The sequence below is a fragment of the Oncorhynchus mykiss genome, chromosome 32 (assembly GCF_013265735.2).
Source record: "Oncorhynchus mykiss isolate Arlee chromosome 32, USDA_OmykA_1.1, whole genome shotgun sequence".
NCBI classification, from domain to species: Eukaryota; Metazoa; Chordata; class Actinopteri; order Salmoniformes; family Salmonidae; genus Oncorhynchus; species Oncorhynchus mykiss.
In genome coordinates, this window is record NC_050572.1 from 15083328 (window position 1) to 15105948 (window position 22621).

The window sequence follows — 22621 nt, forward strand, 5'->3', positions numbered from 1 at the left end:
ACACACACACAATGCACACAAACAAAGACACACACAAACACACACACGGTGCACACAAACACACACACAGTGCACACAAACACACACACGGTGCACACAAACCCACACGGTGCACACAAACACACACACAGTGCACACAAACACAGTGCACACAAACACACACACGGTGCACACAAACACACACACAGTGCACACAAACACAGTGCACACAAACCCACACGGTGCACACAAACACACACACAGTGCATACAAACACAGTGCACACAAACACACACACGATGCACACAAACAAACACACGATGCACACAAACAAACAAACACACGAAGCACACAAACAAACAAACACACGATGCACACAAACAAACACACACACACACAAACACTCACAAACACACACACGATGCACACAAACAAACACACACACGATGCACACAAACAAACAAACACACGATGCACACAAACAAACAAACACACAATGCACACAAACAAACAAACACACGATGCACACAAACAAACACACACACGATGCACACAAACAAACAAACACACGATGCACACAAACAAACACACACACACACAAACACTCACAAACACACACACGATGCACACAAACAAACACACACACGATGCACACAAACAAACACACACACGATGCACACAAATAAACAAACACACGAAGCACACAAACAAACAAACACAGGAAGCACACAAACAAACACACACACACACAAACACACACAAACACACACACGATGCACACAAACAAACACACACACGATGCACACAAACAAACACACACACGATGCACACAAACAAACACACACATGATGCACACAAACAAACAAACACATGATGCACACAAACAAACACACGATGCACACAAACAAACACACGATGCACACAAACAAACACACGATGCACACAAACAAACACACGATGCACACAAACAAACACACACACAATGCACACAAACAAACACACACACGATGCACACAAACAAACACACATACGGTGCACACAAATAAACAAACACACGATGCACACAAACAAACACACACACGATGCACACAAACAAACAAACACACGATGCACACAAACAAACACACGATGCACACAAACAAACAAACACACAATGCACACAAACAAACAAACACACGATGCACACAAACAAACACACACACGATGCACACAAACAAACACACACACGATGCACACAAACAAACACACACACGATGCACACAAACAAACAAACACACGATGCACACAAACAAACAAACACACGATGCACACAAACAAACAAACACACGATGCACACAAACAAACACACACACGATGCACACAAACAAACACACACACGATGCACACAAACAAACACACACACACGATGCACACAAACAAACAAACACACGATGCACACAAACAAACAAACACACAATGCACACAAACAAACAAACACACGATGCACACAAACAAACACACACACGATGCACACAAACAAACACACACACGATGCACACAAACAAACACACACACGATGCACACAAACAAACACACACACGATGCACACAAACAAACACACATACGGTGCACACAAATAAACAAACACACGAAGCACACAAACAAACAAACACATGATGCACACAAACAAACACACACACGATGCACACAAACAAACACACACACACACAAACAAACACACACACACACAAACACACACACGATGCACACAAACAAACACACACACGATGCACACAAACAAACACACACACACACAAACAAACACACACACACACAAACACACACACGATGCACACAAACAAACACACACACGATGCACACAAACAAACACACACACGATGCACACAAACAAACACACACACGGTGCACACAAATAAACAAACACACGATGCACACAAACACACACACACACAAACACACACACGATGCACACAAACAAACACACACACAAACACACACACAAATAAACAAACACACGATGCACACAAACACACACACACACAAACACACACACGATGCACACAAACAAACACACACACGATGCACACAAACAAACACACACACGATGCACACAAACAAACACACACACGATGCACACAAACAAACACACACACGATGCACACAAACAAACACACACACACGATGCACACAAACAAACACACACACGATGCACACAAATAAACACACGATGCAAAAACAAACACACACACGATGCACACAAACACACACACAAACACACACACAAACACACGTTGCACACAAACAAAGACACACACAAACACACAAACACACACACGGTGCACACAAACCCACACGGTGCACACAAACACACACACAGTGCACACAAACACAGTGCACACAAACCCACACGGTGCACACAAACACACACACAGTGCACACAAACACACACACAAACACACGTTGCACACAAACAAAGACACACACAAACACACAAACACACACACAGTGCACACAAACACAGTGCACACAAACCCACACGGTGCACACAAACACACACACAGTGCACACAAACACAGTGCACACAAACACACACACGGTGCACACAAACACACACACAGTGCACACAAACACAGTGCACACAAACCCACACGGTGCACACAAACACACACACAGTGCACACAAACACAGTGCACACAAACACACACACGGTGCACACAAACACACACACGGTGCACACAAACACACACACAGTGCACACAAACACACACACAGTGCACACAAACACACACACGGTGCACACAAACACACACACGGTGCACACAAACAGTGCACACAAACACACACACGGTGCACACAAACACACACACGGTGCACACAAACACACACACAGTGCACACAAACACACACACGGTGCACACAAACACACACACGGTGCACACAAACACACACACGGTGCACACAAACAAACATGCACAGAAGTAAACCACATCTGTTTTGCTCTTCCAGGGGCTGTGTACAATAGCTCTCCCACAGTGCAGAGTGTGTGTGTGTGTGTGTGTTCTTGTGTTTTCCTGCATGTGTGTGTGTGTGTGTGTGTGTGTGTGTGTGAGCTCTCTTTCTCTCCTTTGGCATAGGGATAGCATGGCTTAGCTGTGATGGTGTCTGTATTAGCGAATACAGCTAGCAGGATCAGCTCATGGTTACCCCCATTACAGAACACAATGGAGAGAGGAGCCATTCGCTTCAATGGGACTAGAGGACTGCTTATCATATAGGCTCTAATCGTCATGGTTACCCCCATTACAGAACACAATGGAGAGAGGAGCCATTCGCTTCAATGGGAAGAGAGGACGGCTTATCATATAGGCTCTAATCGTCATGGTTACCCCCATTACAGAACACAATGGAGAGAGGAGCCATTCGCTTCAATGGGACTAGAGGACTGCTTATCATATAGGCTCTAATCGTCATGGTTACCCCCATTACAGAACACAATGGAGAGAGGAGCCATTCGCTTCAATGGGAAGAGAGGACGGCTTATCTTATAGGCTCGAATCGTCATGGTTACCCCCAAGGGAACTATGCTGTGTTTCAAATAGTAATATCTCATGAGATTCGTGTGTGTATACCTAGTATATATATATATAGTATAGTATATATATATATATATATACATATACAGTGCCTTGCGAAAGTATTCGGCCCCCTTGAACTTTGCGACCTTTTGCCACATTTCAGGCTTCAAACATAAAGATATAAAACTGTATTTTTTTATGAAGAATCAACAACAAGTGGGACACAATCATGAAGTGGAACGACATTTATTGGATATTTCAAACTTTTTTAACAAATCAAAAACTGAAAAATTGGGAGTGCAAAATGACCTCCAGCAGGCCACAAATGTGCATGTGTCTGCTCAAACGGTCAGAAACAGACTCCATGAGGGTGGTATGAGGGCCCAACGTCCACAGGTGGGGGTTGTGCTTACAGCCCAACACCGTGCAGGACGTTTGGCATTTGCCAGAGACCACCAAGATTGGCAAATTCGCCACTGTGCTCTATCACAGATGAAACAGGTACACACTGAGCACGTGACAGACGTGACAGAGTCTGGAGACGCCATGGAGAACGTTCTGCTGCCTGCAACATCCTCCAGCATGACCGGTTTGGCGGTGGGTCAGTCATGGTGTGGGGTGGCATTTCTTTGGGGGGCCGCACAGCCCTCCATTTGCTCTCCAGAGGTAGCCTGACTGCCATTAGGTACCGAGATGAGATCCTCAGACCCCTTGTGAGACCATATGCTGGTGCGGTTGGCCCTGGGTTCCTCCTAATGCAAGACAATGCTAGACCTCATGTGGCTGGAGTGTGTCAGCAGTTCCTGCAAGAGGAAGGCATTGATGGTATGGACTGTCCCGCCCGTTCCCCAGACCTGAATCCAATTGAGCACATCTGGGACATCATGTCTCGCTCCATCCATCCATGTCTCGCACCACAGACTGTCCAGGAGTTGGCGGATGCTTTAGTCCAGGTCTGGGAGGACATCCCTCAGGACACCATCCGCCACCTCATCAGGAGCATGCCCAGGCGTTGTAGGGAGGTCATACAGGCACGTAGAGGCCACACACACTACTGAGCCTCATTTTGACTTGTTTTAAGGACATTACATCAAAGTTGGATCAGCCTGTAGTGTGGTTTTCCACTTTAATTTTGAGTGTGACTCCAAATCCAGACCTCCATGGGTTGATACATTTGATTTCCATTGATCATTTTTGTGTGATTTTGTTGTCAGCACATTCAACTATGTAAAGAAAAAAGTATTTAATAAGAATATTTCATTCATTCAGATCTAGGATGTGTTATTTTAGTGTTCCCTTTATTTTTTGAGCAGTGTATATATATATATATATATATATATATATATGTGTGTGAATTAAGGTGTGTGTGTGTCGCCTGTCTATATGCTTGTCATCCTCTCTCAATCCAACTAATTTGCATATGGGCCTGGAAAGAAGATAGTCTGAATAAATGAACTGCGCCACACAGAGACGTGTTAGCAATCTCATTCTCCATCTGTTCCCCAGACCATCATCTGGCCTGTTCTCTCACACACACACCACACCACACCACACACACCACCCACACACCACACACCACACATACACACACACACACACATCTATCATATAGAAACATAACTTAGACCATCTGAGGAGCTTATTTTCTGAACCACAACTTAATACCTCAGATACTAAAACCTGAATCTACAGAGGGATTCAACCCACCCCCACCCATCCCCCTCTCCCCTCACTCCATCTCTCTTTCTCGTTCTCCCTCCCTCCGGTTGTCATAACATCTGGAGATGAATACAATATGATTGTGTCACTAAACAGTCATTTAGGCATCATTATCTTAACACTCCTATTACAATAACCAGTAAGATATCCACAACATACTAGTCTAATTCCCCCTGCAGGGAGGGAGGGAGGAGGGGGAGGAGGGAGGAGGGGGAGTCATTTCATTTATATGTTTACCACAGTGGTTTTAAGAGGGCTATCATTCCGCTCTGCCAAAGGAACAGCTTGAAGCACAACACTCTCTGGAAGTTCACAATGCCAGGTTCAGATAGTGGGAATGTTGAAAACACTCTCCTCATGACTAGAGTTGTTGACCAGTGGGACAGATGGCCTCTCCTCATGACTAGAGTTGTTGACCAGTGGGATAGATGGCCTCTCCTCATGACTAGAGTTGTTGACCAGTGGGATAGATGGCCTCTCCTCATGACTAGAGTTGTTGACCAGTGGGATAGATGGCCTCTCCTCATGACTAGAGTTGTTGACCAGTGGGATAGATGGCCTCTCCTCATGACTAGAGTTGTTGACCAGTGGGACAGATGGCCTTTCCTCATGACTAGAGTTGTTGACCAGTGGGATAGATGGCCTCTCCTCATGACTAGAGTTGTTGACCAGTGGGATAGATAGCCTCTCCTCATGACTAGAGTTGTTGACCAGTGGGATAGATAGCCTCTCCTCATGACTAGAGTTGTTGACCAGTGGGATAGATAGCCTCTCCTCATGACTAGAGTTGTTGACCAGTGGGACAGATGGCCTCTCCTCATGACTAGAGTTGTTGACCAGTGGGATAGATGGCCTCTCCTCATGACTAGAGTTGTTGACCAGTGGGATAGATGGCCTCTCCTCATGACTAGAGTTGTTGACCAGTGGGATAGATGGCCTCTCCTCATGACTAGAGTTGTTGACCAGTGGGATAGATGGCCTCTCCTCATGACTAGAGTTGTTGACCAGTGGGACAGATGGCCTCTCCTCATGACTAGAGTTGTTGACCAGTGGGATAGATGGCCTCTCCTCATGACTAGAGTTGTTGACCAGTGGGACAGATGGCCTCTCCTCATGCCTCTGGAGTTGTTGACCAGTGGGACAGATGGCCTCTCCTCATGCCTCTGGAGTTGTTGACCAGTGGGATAGATGGCCTCTCCTCATGACTAGAGTTGTTGACCAGTGGGACAGATGGCCTCTCCTCATGACTAGAGTTGTTGACCAGTGGGATAGATGGCCTCTCCTCATGCCTCTGGAGTTGTTGACCAGTGGGATAGATGGCCTCTCCTCATGACTAGAGTTGTTGACCAGTGGGATAGATGGCCTCTCCTCATGACTAGAGTTGTTGACCAGTGGGATAGATGGCCTCTCCTCATGACTAGAGTTGTTGACCAGTGGGATAGATAGCCTCTCCTCATGACTAGAGTTGTTGACCAGTGGGACAGATGGCCTCTCCTCATGCCTCTGGAGTTGTTGACCAGTGGGATAGATGGCCTCTCCTCATGACTAGAGTTGTTGACCAGTGGGATAGATGGCCTCTCCTCATGACTAGAGTTGTTGACCAGTGGGATAGATGGCCTCTCCTCATGACTAGAGTTGTTGACCAGTGGGATAGATGGCCTCTCCTCATGACTAGAGTTGTTGACCAGTGGGATAGATGGCCTCTCCTCATGACTAGAGTTGTTGACCAGTGGGATAGATGGCCTCTCCTCATGACTAGAGTTGTTGACCAGTGGGATAGATGGAGGAAGTAGTGAATGACTGTTCAGTTGTTAATCAGCACTTCACTTTACCCACAGGCACTGGCCTGAGAGAAGACTGTCTGAGATCCAGCATGAGAACCACTACACTCCAGAATGGGAATTTTGAATTCTGGAATCAGAACCTTGAGCTTCCAATGCTCTTTTAATCTTGACTGGTGTGTGTGTGTGTGTTTGTGTGCGCGCGTCAAGAGTAAGTGGGTGGTGGGGATTATTACTCACTCCCACCCCAGGGCTTATTTTACCTCCTTGACATGTCTTCAGTATATTTGAATGACTAGAGTTGAGTAGGAATATACGTGCCAAACACTGACTATAAAATACACGTCCTAAAGCCCTGAGGTTCCCACCGTCGAGGTATGACACACACACACACACACAGCTGAGGTATGAGCTTGCGGGCTAGACTGCTGTTGGTCAGGGTCAGAACACACTGTCTGCATCCCAAATGGCACCCTTTTCCCTACATAGTGCACTACATTTGACTAGGGCCCATCATGTCCTATATGCTGGAAACAGGGTGCCATTTGGGAGCTAGACAAAATCTCAGTTCTTCTAAAGCATCCATAGTACAGGACATGTTTGACCAGGTCAGAGTTCAGATGAACTGCCTGAAAACACCCCATGACATGTCTGTAGTTTAGAGAGCAGAATATTTCTTGGTCTGACTACTGTGTGGTCATTTCCTCATCCAGTCCAAGTTACATTTCAAATTCTACCAGTAAACCTCTTCATGCATTCTCTAAAGAGCTGAATATTCCCACCTCACACACTGATAGATTCCCAAAAACACACACACTCCCAGGCATCATTTATATTCTGATAGCTCAATATATCATGTATTTTGACAGCTCAACATATCATGTGTTTTGATAGCAAAAAATGATATATTGAGCTAACTTACATTTATCATAAATTCTATTTACAGTGCCGTGAAAATGTATTTGCCCCTTTTATGATTCTATTTTTTGCAATATTCACCCAAAAGCTAATTTTAGATAAAGAAAACCTGAGTTAAGAAATAACAACAAATTAACAAAGTTACGCAACACCCAATTGCCAATTGGGTGTTGCGTAACTTTGTTTATGAAATGAGTATGTAATCGTGTTATTTGTTCCCTCGGGTTCCCTTGATCTAATATTAGGTTTTGGTTGAAGATTTGATAACATTCAGTTTCAAAAACATGTAATATGGGGTTCAAGAAATCATCATTGTCAATGCTGAAGGCATCCCCATCAAAACCACCCCTGTCTAGTCCAGCACAGTGCAGTATGCTGGACTCATTCACCAGTTAGTGATGAAGGCACTTAGCACTGTTAGGGACATTGCCCGCAGAATGACCTCGCCTTCCTCAGGGTCCTCTGCAAGAAGAATGAGATTATGATTGCTCCAGTTAAAGACTATTTCTTCATCGTCATTCAGAACCCCTCAGACTGAGAGGGTCACCTCCACCATCTCTTTGCTGTAAAAGTAGAGAAAATTAGAAAGGGGGAAATACTTTTTCACAGCACTGTAGCTGAATACATCACAAACTTCAGCAGCTCTATGTACACTACATATGACAGGTGGATAAAATCGAGGACACAGCCATGCAATCTCCATAAACAAACATTGGAAGTAGAATGGCCTTACAGAAGAGCTCAGGGAAGGCCCTTTCCTGTTTCAGCATGACAATGCCCCTGTGCACAAAGCGAGGTCCATACAGAAATGGTTTCTCGAGATCAGTGTGGAAGAACTTGCCCAACCTCACTACTGGTCTTGTGGTTGAATGAAAGCAAGTCCCCGCAGCAATGTTCCAACATCTAGTGGAAAGCCTTCCCAGAAGAGTGGAGGCTGTTATAGCAGCAACGTTCCAACATCTAGTGGAAAGCCTTCCCAGAAGAGTGGAGGCTGTTATAGCAGCAACGTTCCAACATCTAGTGGAAAGCTTTCCCAGAAGAGTAGAGGCTGTTATAGCAGCAAAGGAGGGACCAACTCCATATTAATGCCCATGATTTTGGAATGACATGTTGGAGGAGCAGATGTCCACATGCTTTTGGTCATGTAGTGTATCTTGCTCTCTCACACACACATGGGCGAACACAGCAGATACACAGACAGACACGCACCAAGTGAAGCTCCTATTCTGATTGATGGGATTTATAGCCTTCCCGTTCATCAGTCAGAAGAGTGTTTCTTTCTCTACGTGCTCTAAAACTCATCAGCTGACTTCGGAGTCCCGATGTGTCAGTTGAGGAGAGAAGCTTTAGTCACTGTGATCACACCTGACTCATTTTCCCACCCGCACTCTCCTCCTGTCTCTCCTTTTCCCACCCGCACTCTCCTCCTGTCTCTCCTTTTCCCACCCGCACTCTCCTCCTGTCTCTCCTTTTCCCACCCGCACTCTCCTCCTGTCTCTCCTTTTCCCACCCGCACTCTCCTCCTGTCTCTCCTATCCCACCCGCACTCTCCTCCTGTCTCTCCTTTTCCCACCCGCACTCTCCTCCTGTCTCTCCTTTTCCCACCCGCACTCTCCTCCTGTCTCTCCTTTTCCCACCCGCACTCTCCTCCTGTCTCTCCTTTTCCCACACCTATTCGCTCCCACTCTCTCCTTTAATGGCTCCTCCCTCCCTCCATCAGAGCAACTACCTCCCATTTTTTTTATCACCCCCACCATATCTCTCCCTTCATCACTCACCATCTCTCTCCCTCCATCACCCCCACTATCTCTCTCCCTCCATCACCCCCACTATCTCTCTCCCTCCTTTATCAACCTGTCCAGCCCTCTCTTCTGCCAACGAGTTCTCTCTTTTCTTTGGTAGTCTGCAGAGTCCACTCACTGGTCACACTGGTCTGAGTCAATGGCTACATCCCAAATGACACGCTCTATATAGTGCACTTATTAGGGCAGTATATAGGTATAGATAGTCTGAATGGATATGAGCACACAGACATGGTTATTTATTTGTCATTACTGTGTGGGAGTCATGAAGTCACAGAGGGTGAAATAATATTTCTAATGGAAACTAAATGGAATTAAACGGTGAATTTGACCGTGGGTTCTCTTCAATGTCAGACTGAGAGACAGACCGATTCCTCACTGGACACACACGCACGCAATGACGTGCACACACACACTGTGTCTCTCTCACATATACATACACACACGTGTTCACTCCCACACGCACAAACAAATAAATCCCATTGCTGGGAATGAATCTCCACAAAATCAGATAATCCTTCAGGAATCCTTCACTCGCGCTCTTGGTCTCGCTACACTACACACACACACACACACACACACACACACTGAGAGTATCTTCCTTGATCACCTGAGCAGAGCACTGCTATTCAGACGTAAGGAGCTCAGGTGACATCAATGAATTTACCATATAAATGACCTGCCTGTCTGTCTAGAGACATGATGACAATACAACCTAGCCAGAAAACTGTTGTGTGTGTGTGTGTTTATTTATGTTTGTGTGCACTCATGAGAGGTTGTGAGGGTTTTAATGTGAGGTTTTGTATGTGTGTGTGTGTGATGCATGGGTATGTGTGTGTACATACGCGTGCGTCTACAGTACATGTCACGGATCCCTCAGGAACCTTCATCACGCACACCTGTCCTCTATTCCCACTGATTAGTATTTGTATATATGTGTCCTTTGGTTTCCATGGTTATGTTGATTACTGTTCCCATGTCCGTTGGTGGTGTGAGGACCTAACCGTTGGTGCAGCTGTTATGCTGTTTTATATATTGTGTATTATGGGTATCGTCCCGTGTCGTTCAACGAGGTTTATCCTCTCTCTTTTGTTTGGGTACAGCCCAGTGTTTTGTATACGTGTTTGTTTTGGGTATATTAAAAACCCCTATTGTGTATTCCTGCGCCTGTCTCCAAATCCTTCATACCAGCGTGACAGTACACTATGCATGTGCTCCCATCTATCTGAGCTTATCAGAAACAGAGGCGGCTGAATTTAGAGCTGTTGTCTGGTTGGTCATGACTTCCTCTGCTAGTTGTTGAGTTCCAAATAGCAACCTAATACCTTTATAGTGCACTATTTTTGACCTGAGCCTTATTAGTAGTGCACTTTAAAGGGCATAGGGTGCCATTTGGGATGCAAACACTGTACTGAGCTGGCTCCTGAAAGTTCTGAATATGTAGCAAATTCAACAACTGACTGTGACTCAACCTCCTGCATCCATTAAATACAAGGTGAAAGAAAATTCATCTTAACATGGACAAATGGTGAGACTTAACAATCCAGAAACATCTCCCCAACTCTCTTTTTTCACTCTCTGCACAATCCCTTGTGTTCTGTCACAATAGCAGAATTAGTATATTTAGAACCCAGCAGCCTCCTGGGGTTTCTCATCAAACAGCTCCAAAACACTGCAGGCACACACACACACACACAAACACACACACAGACACACACAGACACACCATTCCCTAAACACAGAACAAAACTTAAAACTACACTACTCTCTCATCTCCCTTTTGTTTTGAGAGGTAGGGAGAGGGCGTGGATTAGTCTGTACTTTACAGCTGAATCTTGGGATGCCTCCTCAAACCAAGAGTATGTTGAAATGACAGTATAAATGTCCACCCTGTTCCTGGGGGGGGGGGGTACTTTTTTACCCCGTTTTCTCCCCAATTTCATGATATCTAAATTGGTAGTTACTGTCTTGTCCCATCGCTGCAACTCCAGTATGGACTCGGGAGAGGCGAAGGTCGAGAGCCATGCATCCTACGAAACACAACCGTTCTTCTTGACACACTGCTCAAACACAACCCGGTTTCTTGACACACTGCTCAAACACAACCCGGTTTCTTGACACACTGCTCAAACACAACCCTGCTTCTTGACAAACTGCTCGCTTAACCCGGAAGCCAGCAGCACCAATGTGTTGGAGGAAAAACCATCCAACTGGTGATCGTGTCAGCGTGCATGCGCCCAGCCTGCCACACGAGTCGTAACCCGGACGATGCTGGGCCAATTGTGCGCCGCCTCATGGGTCTCCTGTTCGCGGCCGGCTGCGACACAGCCTGGGATCGAACCAAGATCTGTAGTGACGCCTCTAGCACTGCGATACAGTGCCTTAGACCGCTGCTCCACTCGGGAGGCCCAAAGTAGACTTCTAGCTACTTCATATACATCTGGATGGAGCCCTGTCTAATCTGTTCTGATGACTAAGAGTCGAATTGGAATTGACTACTGGATCTAGAAGAGTGTGTGTGTGTCTGTCCGTATACGTACCTTCTTTCCCCAGCAGGAAGTCCAGGAAGTGGTAAGTGTAGGCCACGCCCACCTTGGTCTCCACCTGTGGCCGTCGGAGGGTTGAAAAAATCTTCCCGGGACTCCTCTCCTCCCCCTCCCTCCGCAGCTTAGGAAGCCTGCAGCCCATCACCCTGCAGGCAGAGGGCTGGGGGGAGACAGAGACAGTCAAAGAGGAGATGGACAATTGAAAGGAAGAGAGAAAGCCAGGGAGATAAGAGAGAGAGGAGGAGAGAGAATGAGATGGAGAGAGAGAGGAGTGAGAGAGAGAGAGAGAGTGAGAGAGATGGAGAGTGAGAGGAGTGGGTGAGAGAGAGGGAAGGGGAGAGAGATGGAAGGGGAGAGAGATGGAGAGAGAGAGAGAGAGGGAAGGGGAGAGAGAGATGAAAGGGGAGAGAGAGATGGAGAGAGAGAGAGAGAGAGAGGGAAGGGGAGAGAGAGATGAAAGGGGAGAGAGAGATGGAGAGAGAGAGAGAGAGAGGGAAAAGGAGAGAGAGATGAAAGGGGAGAGAGAGATGGAGAGAGAGGAGTGAGAAAAAACAAAGTGTGAGAGAAGAAAAAAAAAATGCATAAAGAAAAACTTGTTTCTAAATATATAACAGTCAGAGACAAGGTGTTGCATCAGAGCATTAAATCCTCCCTCTGCCTGCCGTGAGACACAACCATGGGGTGTAATGTGTCACAACACACACACAACCATGCACACACACAGGCACAAACACAGACACACACCAATAATACAGGAATATGAATGTGTCAACCATTACATGCCTGGTCGCCTCGGATACGGCCATCCTGGTAATCAAATCTGGGCGATTGGGAGCGACATGTTTGATCAGAATGAGTTAAAGCAGAAATGAGAGACTGATTTCTTGCCCTGTTGACCATGACGACATTAGGACTGGAGGAGACGAGAGAAGGAAAGGAGAGGAGGAGGAGAGGAGGGAAGCTAAGGAGAAGACATACTGATAAAGAGTATAACGTGTAGAGCACAGTATAGAACCATAGATGAGAAAAGAAGCAAACAGAACTAAGGATGACAGTTAAGGAACTAGGAATGACAGTTAAGGAACTAGGAATGACAGTTAAGGAACTAGGAATGACAGTTAAGGAACTAGGAATGACAGTTAAGGAACTAGGAATGACAGTTAAGTGAAAGGGGGATACCTATTCAGTTGTACAACTGAATGCATTCAACTGAAATGTGTCTTCTGCATTTAACCCCTCTGAATCAGAGGGCTGCCATAACCGACATCACTGTCACGACTCCCACCGAAGGTGGCTCCTCTTCCTGTTCGGGCGGTGCTCGGCGTTCGTCGTCACCGGTTTACGCCTGACTCCGTACCCACTACTCCTAGAAGTCTCTCTGCGCCTGACTCCGCACCCACTACTCCTAGAAGTCTTTCTACGCCTGACTCCGCACCCACTACTCCTAGAAGTCACTCTACGCCTGACTCTGCACCCACTACTCCTAGAAGTCTCTCTACGCCTGACTCTGCACCCACTACTCCTAGAAGTCACTCTACGCCTAACTGCACCCACTACTCCTAGAAGTGCATAACAATCACGTCTTCGGCGCACGGGAACAGTGGGTTAACTGCCTTGCTCTGGGGCAGAACGACAGATTTTTACCTTGTCAGCTCGGGGATTCAATCCAGCAACCTTTCGGTTACTGGCTCAACACTCTAACCAATAGGAACTAGGGATGACAGTTAGGGAACTAGGGATGACAGTTAGGGAACTAGGGGTGACAGTTAGGGAACTAGGGGTGACAGTTAGGGAACTAGGGGTGACAGTTAGGGAACTAGGGGTGACAGTTAGGGAAAAGAGGAAAGCAGAGAAAGAAGGGGAAAGGCAGGGGAGAGGAACGGAGGAGGAGTAGAGAGGAGCGGAGTAGATGAGGATTTCGAGAGGACAGGTGATATGAGCGGGAAAACATGAGAGAAGAAGAGAGGAGGAGAAGAAGAAGAGAGGAACGGAGGCTCCAGAAGTCAGTTGGGTGGAGCGGAGCGTTGTCAGGCTAATCCGTTGTGACAGCGTCGCTACGCTCAGACCGTCTCTGCGGTTACGTTAATATCCCCGCCAGACATGGCTGGTTAGAGCCGCACGGAGACGACAGTGTGTGTGTGTGTGTGGGGTTAAAGTCACACTGAGCCAATACGGAAAGGTGTGTGTGTGTGTGTGTGTGTGTGAATGAGGAGAATGTGGACCAACCTCAGCCAGGCAGGGTGTGTGTGTGAGCAGAGTGTCCACAAAGTCCCTTTAGGCTCACAGCAGCTCAGACACAGACATTAACTGAACTAACAGCAAAATGGACGGCATAGAGTCACAGATTTACAACATACAGTGGGGCAAAAAAGTATTTAGTCAGCCACCAATTGTGCAAGTTCTCCCACTTAAAAAGATGAGGCCTGTATTTTCATCATAGGTACACTTCAACTATGACAGACAAAATGAGAAAAAAAAATCCAGAAAATCACATTGTAGGATTTTTAATGAATTTATTTGCAAATTATGGTGGAAAATAAGTATTTGGTCACCTTCAAACAAGCAACATTTCTGTCTCTCACAGACCTGTAACTTCTTATTTAAGAGGCTCCTCTGTCCTCCACTCATTACCTGTATTAATGGCACCTGTTTGAACTTGTTATCAGTATAAAATACACCTGTCCACAACCTCAAACAGTCAAACTCCAAACTCCACTAAGGCAAAGACCAAAGAGCTGTCAAAGGACACCAGAAACAAAATTGTAGACCTGCACCAGGCTGGGAAAACTGAATCTGCAATAGGTAAGCAGCTTGGTTTGAAGAAATCAACTGTGGGAGCAATTATTAGGAAATGGAAGACATACAAGACCACTGATAATCTCCCTCAATCTGGGGCTCCATGCAAGATCTCACCCCGTGGGGTCAAAATGATCACAAGAACGGTGAGCAAAAATCCCAGAACCACACAGGGGGACCTAGTGAATGACCTGCAGAGAGCTGGGACCAAAGTAACAAAGCCTACCATCAGTAACACACTACGCCGCCAGGGACTCAAATCCTGCAGTGCCAGACGTGTCCCCCTGTTTAAGCCAGTACATGTCCAGGCCCGTCTGAAGTTTGCTAGAGAGCATTTGGATGATCCAGAAGAAGATTGGGAGAAAGTCATATGGTCAGATGAAACCAAAATATAACTTTTTGGTAAAAACTCAACTCGTCGTGTTTGGAGGACAAAGAATGCTGAGTTGCATCCAAAGAACACCATACCTACTGTGAAGCATATGGGTGGAAACATCATGCTTTGGGGCTGTTTTTCTGCAAAGGGACCAGGACGACTGATCCGTGTAAAGGAAAGAATGAATGGGGCCATGTATCGTGAGATTTTGAGTGAAAACCTCCTTCCATCAGCAAGGGCATTGAAGATGAAACGTGGCTGGGTCTTTCAGCATGACAATGATCCCAAACACACCGCCTGGGCAACGAAGGAGTGGCTTCGTAAGAAGCATTTCAAGGTCCTGGAGTGGCCTAGCCAGTCTCCAGATCTCAACCCCATAGAAAATCTTTGGAGGGAGTTAAAAGTCCATGTTGCCCAGCAACAGTCCCAAAACATCACTGCTCTAGAGGAGATCTGCATGGAGGAATGGGCCAAAATACTAGCAACAGTGTGTGAAAACCTTGTGAAGACTTACAGAAAACGTTTGACCTCTGTCATTGCCAACAAAGGGTATGTAACAAAGTATTGGGATAATCTTTTGTTATTGACCAAATACTTATTTTCCACCATAATTTGCAAATAAATTCATAAAAAATCCTACAATGTGATTTTCTGGATTTTTTCTTCTCATTTTGTCTGTCATAGTTGAAGTGTACCTATGATGAAAATTACAGGCCTTTCATTTTTTTAAGTGGGAGAACTTGCACAATTGGTGGCTGACTAAATACTTTTTTGCCCCACTGTATAGCCTCTCACTGCTGGTGATGAAGTGTGTTTGTGCAGCAGAGAGTAACATGCTTGCCTAAAAGTTAAAAACGTATAATGAACACATAGCCACGGGAAGTAGGGGTGCTGCAGCAACCCCTGAGAAATCAGAATAAAAAATATATTTTCTCTACTAGTCCTGTATTTGCTAACTGTTTGAACTGAATTTGGTAAAAGGGCTTTTATGTACTCTGCGCCATCAGCTTGGAACAACTTACAAAATACTTTTAAACTGGAAGAACTTGTCCCGATTGGTGTTTTTACATCATTGAGGAAGGATTTTGAGGCTGATTCCTTGACTTTCCAATGTTTTTAATTCGCTGTTTTATGATTGTGTTGTACTCCTGTGAATTAAATGTTTTTTTTTTACTAGATTACCTGTAGTTTTTCATGTTAACTCTCTGGAATTATGTAATGACTTTGTGCTGCCTATCTTGGCCAGGACACTCTTGAAAAAGATTTCAAATCAGCACTTCCTGGTTAAATAAAGGTTAAATAAATATCTGCAGCGAGGGAAGTACTGCGTTGGACCTTTTCACCTATGAATCAACAACATTTTAGATGCAATCACATAATTCATCTTCCCCTAGATTGTTTTCTCTCCTTACTCATCCAGGTAAATTCATGGAGAACATGCCTTCATTTTCAATAACTTCAAGAGGAAACTCATTTTCAGGCTGTTATCTTCTATAATGAGTTGGAGAGCAAATTCTCTCTCACACACACACACACACACACAGAGAGCGAGATTGAGAGAGGGATTGAGAGAGAGGGATTAAGAGAGGGAAGATGGAGTGAGAGATACTCTCTTGCTTCTCTCTCTCTCACGCCATCTTCCCCCCTCTCAATGTCTCTCACCAGAGTGAGAGAGAAAAACAAGAGAGTGAGTATAGCAGGGAGAGAGTGAGAGGAGGGGAGAGAGACCTCCAGACAGCTCTAGCCTCCACCAGACTCTCCAGTCGACGAGCATCATTGCACAGTGACAAAGTATTGCCATGGGAACTGGCTCCTTCACAGAACAGGCATTCATTCATTCCCTGCCTGTCTTCCTTTCATCCTGTCCTTCGCTCACCTCTCTCCATCCTCCCGGTTGACTCTCGTCTGTCTCCATCACTTCCATCTCCCTCCCTCTTACATTCACCATCTATTCCCTCCATCCCCTGTCCCTACATTCACCATCTATTCCCTCCATCCCCTGTCCCTACATTCACCATCTATTCCCTCCATCCCCTGTCCCTACATTCACCATCTATTCCCTCCATCCTGTCCCTACATTCACCATCTATTCCCTCCATCCCCTGTCCCTACATTCACCATCTATTCCCTCCATCCTGTCCCTACATTCACCATCTATTCCCTCCATCCCGTCCCTACATTCACCATCTATTCCCTCCATCCCCTGTCCCTACATTCACCATCTATTCCCTCCATCCCCTGTCCCTACATTCACCATCTATTCCCTCCATCCCCTGTCCCTACATTCACCATCTATTCCCTCCATCCTGTCCCTACATTCACCATCTATTCCCTCCATCCCCTGTCCCCACATTCACCATCTATTCCCTCCATCCTGTCCCCACATTCACCATCTATTCCCTCCATCCTGTCCCTACATTCACCATCTATTCCCTCCATCCACCATCTATTCCCTCCATCCACCATTTATTCCCTCCATCCACCATCTATTCCCTCCATTCACCATCTATTCCCTCCATCCTGTCCCTACATTCACCATCTATTCCCTCCATCCCCTGTCCCTACATTCACCATCTATTCCCTCCATCCACCATCTATTCCCTCCGTCCACCATCTATTCCCTCCATTCACCATCTATTCCCTCCATTCACCATCTATTCCCTCCGTCCACCATCTATTCCCTCCGTCCACCATCTATTCCCTCCGTCCACCATCTATTCCCTCCGTCCACCATCTATTCCCTCCGTCCACCATCTATTCCCTCCGTCCACCATCTATTCCCTCCGTCCACCATCTATTCCCTCCATCCACCATCTATTCCCTCCATCCACCATCTATTCCCTCCATCCACCATCTATTCCCTCCATCCACCATCTATTCCCTCCATCCACCATCTATTCCCTCCATTCACCATCTATTCCCTCCATCCACCATCTATTCCCTCCGTCCACCATCTATTCCCTCCATCCACAATCTATTCCCTCCGTCCACCATCTATTCCCTCCATCCACCATCTATTCCCTCCATCCACCATTTATTCCCTCCATCCACCATCTATTCCCTCCGTCCACCATCTATTCCCTCCATCCACCATCTATTCCCTCCATCCTGTCCCTACATTCACCATCTATTCCCTCCATCCCCTGTCCCTACATTCACCATCTATTCCCTCCATCCCCTGTCCCTACATTCACCATCTATTCCCTCCATCCCCTGTCCCTACATTCACCATCTATTCCCTCCATCCCCTGTCCCTACATTCACCATCTATTCCCTCCATCCACCATCTATTCCCTCCATCCACCATCTATTCCCTCCATCCACAATCTATTCCCTCCATCCACCATCTATTCCCTCCATCCACCATCTATTCCCTCCATCCACCATTTATTCCCTCCGTCCACCATCTATTCCCTCCGTCCACCATCTATTCCTTCCATCCACCATCTATTCCCTCCATCCTGTCCCTACATTCACCATCTATTCCCTCCATCCCCTGTCCCTACATTCACCATCTATTCCCTCCATCACCTGTCCCTACATTCACCATCTATTCCCTCCATCCCCTGTCCCTACATTTACCATCTATTCCCTCCATCCTGTCCCTACATTCACCATCTATTCCCTCCATCCTGTCCCTACATTCACCATCTATTCCCTCCATCCTGTCCCTACATTCACCATCAATTCCCTCCATCCTGTCCCTACATTCACCATCTATTCCCTCCATCCACCATCTATTCCCTCCATCCTGTCCCTACATTCACCATCTATTCCCTCCATCCCCTGTCCCTACATTCACCATCTATTCCCTCCATCCCCTGTCCCTACATTCACCATCTATTCCCTCCATCCCCTGTCCCTACATTCACCATCTATTCCCTCCATCCCCTGTCCCTACATTCACCATCTATTCCCTCCATCCACCATCTATTCCCTCCATCCTGTCCCTACATTCACCATCTATTCCCTCCATCCTGTCCCTACATTCACCATCTATTCCCTCCATCCCCTGTCCCTACATTCACCATCTATTCCCTCCATCCCCTGTCCCTACATTCACCATCTATTCCCTCCATCCCCTGTCCCTACATTCACCATCTATTCCCTCCATCCTGTCCCTACATTCACCATCTATTCCCTCCATCCCCTGTCCCTACATTCACCATCTATTCCCTCCATCCTGTCCCTACATTCACCATCTATTCCCTCCATCCTGTCCCTACATTCACCATCTATTCCCTCCATCCCCTGTCCCTACATTCACCATCTATTCCCTCCATCCCCTGTCCCTACATTCACCATCTATTCCCTCCATCCTGTCCCTACATTCACCATCTATTCCCTCCATCCCGTCCCTACATTCACCATCTATTCCCTCCATCCCCTGTCCCTACATTCACCATCTATTCCCTCCATCCTGTCCCTACATTCACCATCTATTCCCTCTATCCCCTGTCCCTACATTCACCATCTATTCCCTCCATCCTGTCCCTACATTCACCATCTATTCCCTCCATCCTGTCCCTACATTCACCATCTATTCCCTCCATCCTGTCCCTACATTCACCATCTATTCCCTCCATCCTGTCCCTACATTCACCATCTATTCCCTCCATCCTGTCCCTACATTCACCATCTATTCCCTCCATCCTGTCCCTACATTCACCATCTATTCCCTCCATCCTGTCCCTACATTCACCATCTATTCCCTCCATCCCCTGTCCCTACATTCACCATCTATTCCCTCCATCCCCTGTCCCTAAATTCACCATCTATTCCCTCCATCCTGTCCCTACATTCACCATCTATTCCCTCCATCCCCTGTCGCTACATTCACCATCTATTCCCTCCATCCTGTCCCTACATTCACCATCTATTCCCTCCATCCCCTGTCCCTACATTCACCATCTATTCCCTCCATCCTGTCCCTACATTCACCATCTATTCCCTCCATCCCCTGTCCCTACATTCACCATCTATTCCCTCCATCCCGTCCCCACATTCACCATCTATTCCCTCCATCCTGTCCCTACATTCACCATCTATTCCCTCCATCCCCTGTCCCTCCATCCACCATCTATTCCCTCCATCCCCTGTCCCTACATTCACCATCTATTCCCTCCATCCCCTGTCCCTACATTCACCATCTATTCCCTCCATCCTGTCCCTACATTCACCATCTATTCCCTCCATCCACCATCTATTCCCTCCATCCCCTGTCCCTACATTCACCATCTATTCCCTCCATCCTGTCCCTACATTCACCATCTATTCCCTCCATCCCCTGTCCCTACATTCACCATCTATTCCCTCCATCCTGTCCCTACATTCACCATCTATTCCCTCCATCCTGTCCCTACATTCACCATCTATTCCCTCCATCCACCATCTATTCCCTCCGTCCACCATCTATTCCCTCCATCCACCATCTATTCCCTCCATCCACCATCTATTCCCTCCGTCCACCATCTATTCCCTCCGTCCACCATCTATTCCCTCCGTCCACCATCTATTCCCTCCACCCTCCATCCTGTCCCTACATTCACCATCTATTCCCTCCATCCACCATCTATTCCCTCCGTCCACCATCTATTCCCTCCATCCACCATCTATTCCCTCCGTCCACCATCTATTCCCTCCATCCACCATCTATTCCCTCCGTCCACCATCTATTCCCCCTACATTCCCCCTCCTCACTCCTTACCATGTGTCTCTCATACAGTAGCCCTCTCTCATCAATTTAGACATTCCCTTCCTTCCTGCCTCCCTTCCTCCCCCACTTCCTCCCTTCGTTACTCACCCACTCCCTCTCTCACTCCCTCCATTCGGTTCACATCTCCTATTGCTCTAACAGCAGAAGGTGCTTTTCCCATAAAGTAGTCCAACCACATTCTCCACCAATCCTGTAAGAGACTGCTTCCGTTATTAGAAGACACAGATAAACTACAACCACACTGTCCTCTGTGCCCTAGGCCTGTAAACACACTGTTTGTATGCTAGCTAGCACACAGGGAGAACATGAAGGTTAAAGTAAGGCAGGAGGAGACAGGCTTTTAATTGGTTCTACTGTTGAAGCTTTTAAAAGGCCCAGTGCAGTCATTTTTATCTCAATATCAAATCAATTAAGTACCTTACTGTTGTTATTTTTTTCACTAAAAATTTTACAAAAAATAGCTTTTTAGCAAACAGCAATTTTGCTAAGACTGCCTGGGAGTGGTCTGAGTGAGGGGCCTAATTGGATGAGCCTAATGCGAGGGATCTGTGACCTAAAAACAAGCTATTATTGGCAGAGAGGTTTGAAACTCTGTTATTGGTCTATTAACTTATACCGCATGGTGATGTCACCAGGCAGGCCAAAACTCATGTGAACTTTTCAAACAGCTCTTACACTAAAATTACATTATCTTAATTTTCACAATATTATTCCAAACTCAGTGTGGAAATATATATAAAATGTTTTGACTGCACTGGGCCTTTAACTGGTTCTACTGTTGAAGCTTTTAACTGGTTCTACTGTCCTGTTCCAAGCTTTTAACTGGTTCTACTGTCCTGTTCCAAGCTTTTAACTGGTTATATTGTCCTGTTCCAAGCTTTTAACTGGTTCTACTGTCCTGTTCCAAGCTTTTAACTGGTTCTACTGTCCTGTTCCAAGCTTTTATTTATCTAGGCAAGTCCGTTAAGAACAAATTCTTATTTACAATGATGGCCTTCCTTCGGGGACTGAGGCGGAGATTAAAAATAAATACTACAAAACACACATCACAACAAGAGAGACACCACAACACTACATAAAGAGAGACCTAAGACAACAACATAGCATGGCAGCAACACATGACAACACAGCATGGTAGCAGCACAACATGGTAGCGCCACAAAACATGGTACAAACATTGGGCACAGACAACCCACAAAGGGCAAGAAGGCAGAGACAACAATACATCACGCAAAGCAGCCACAACTCTCAGTAAGAGTGTCCATGATTGAGTCTTTGAATGAAGAGATAAAACTGTCCAGTTTGAGTGTTTTATGCAGCTTGTTCCAGTAGCTAGCTGCAGCGAACTGAAGAGGAGCGACTCAGGGATGTGTGTGCTTTGGGGACCTTTAACAGAATGTGACTGACAGAACG

At 46.3% G+C, this 22621-nt stretch overlaps 1 protein-coding gene across 1 annotated transcript in view; it reads right to left on the bottom strand.

Annotated features, from left to right (window-relative positions):
* LOC110487979 (raftlin-like) overlaps window positions 1–22621 on the bottom strand; it is a 54582-nt gene that overhangs the window by 28091 nt on the left and 3870 nt on the right. The window contains exon 2 of the mRNA XM_021559911.2: window positions 12315–12480. Coding sequence (XP_021415586.2) covers window positions 12315–12462 — 148 coding nt within the window. The 5' untranslated portion in view covers window positions 12463–12480. The remainder of the gene's footprint in view (window positions 1–12314; window positions 12481–22621) is intronic.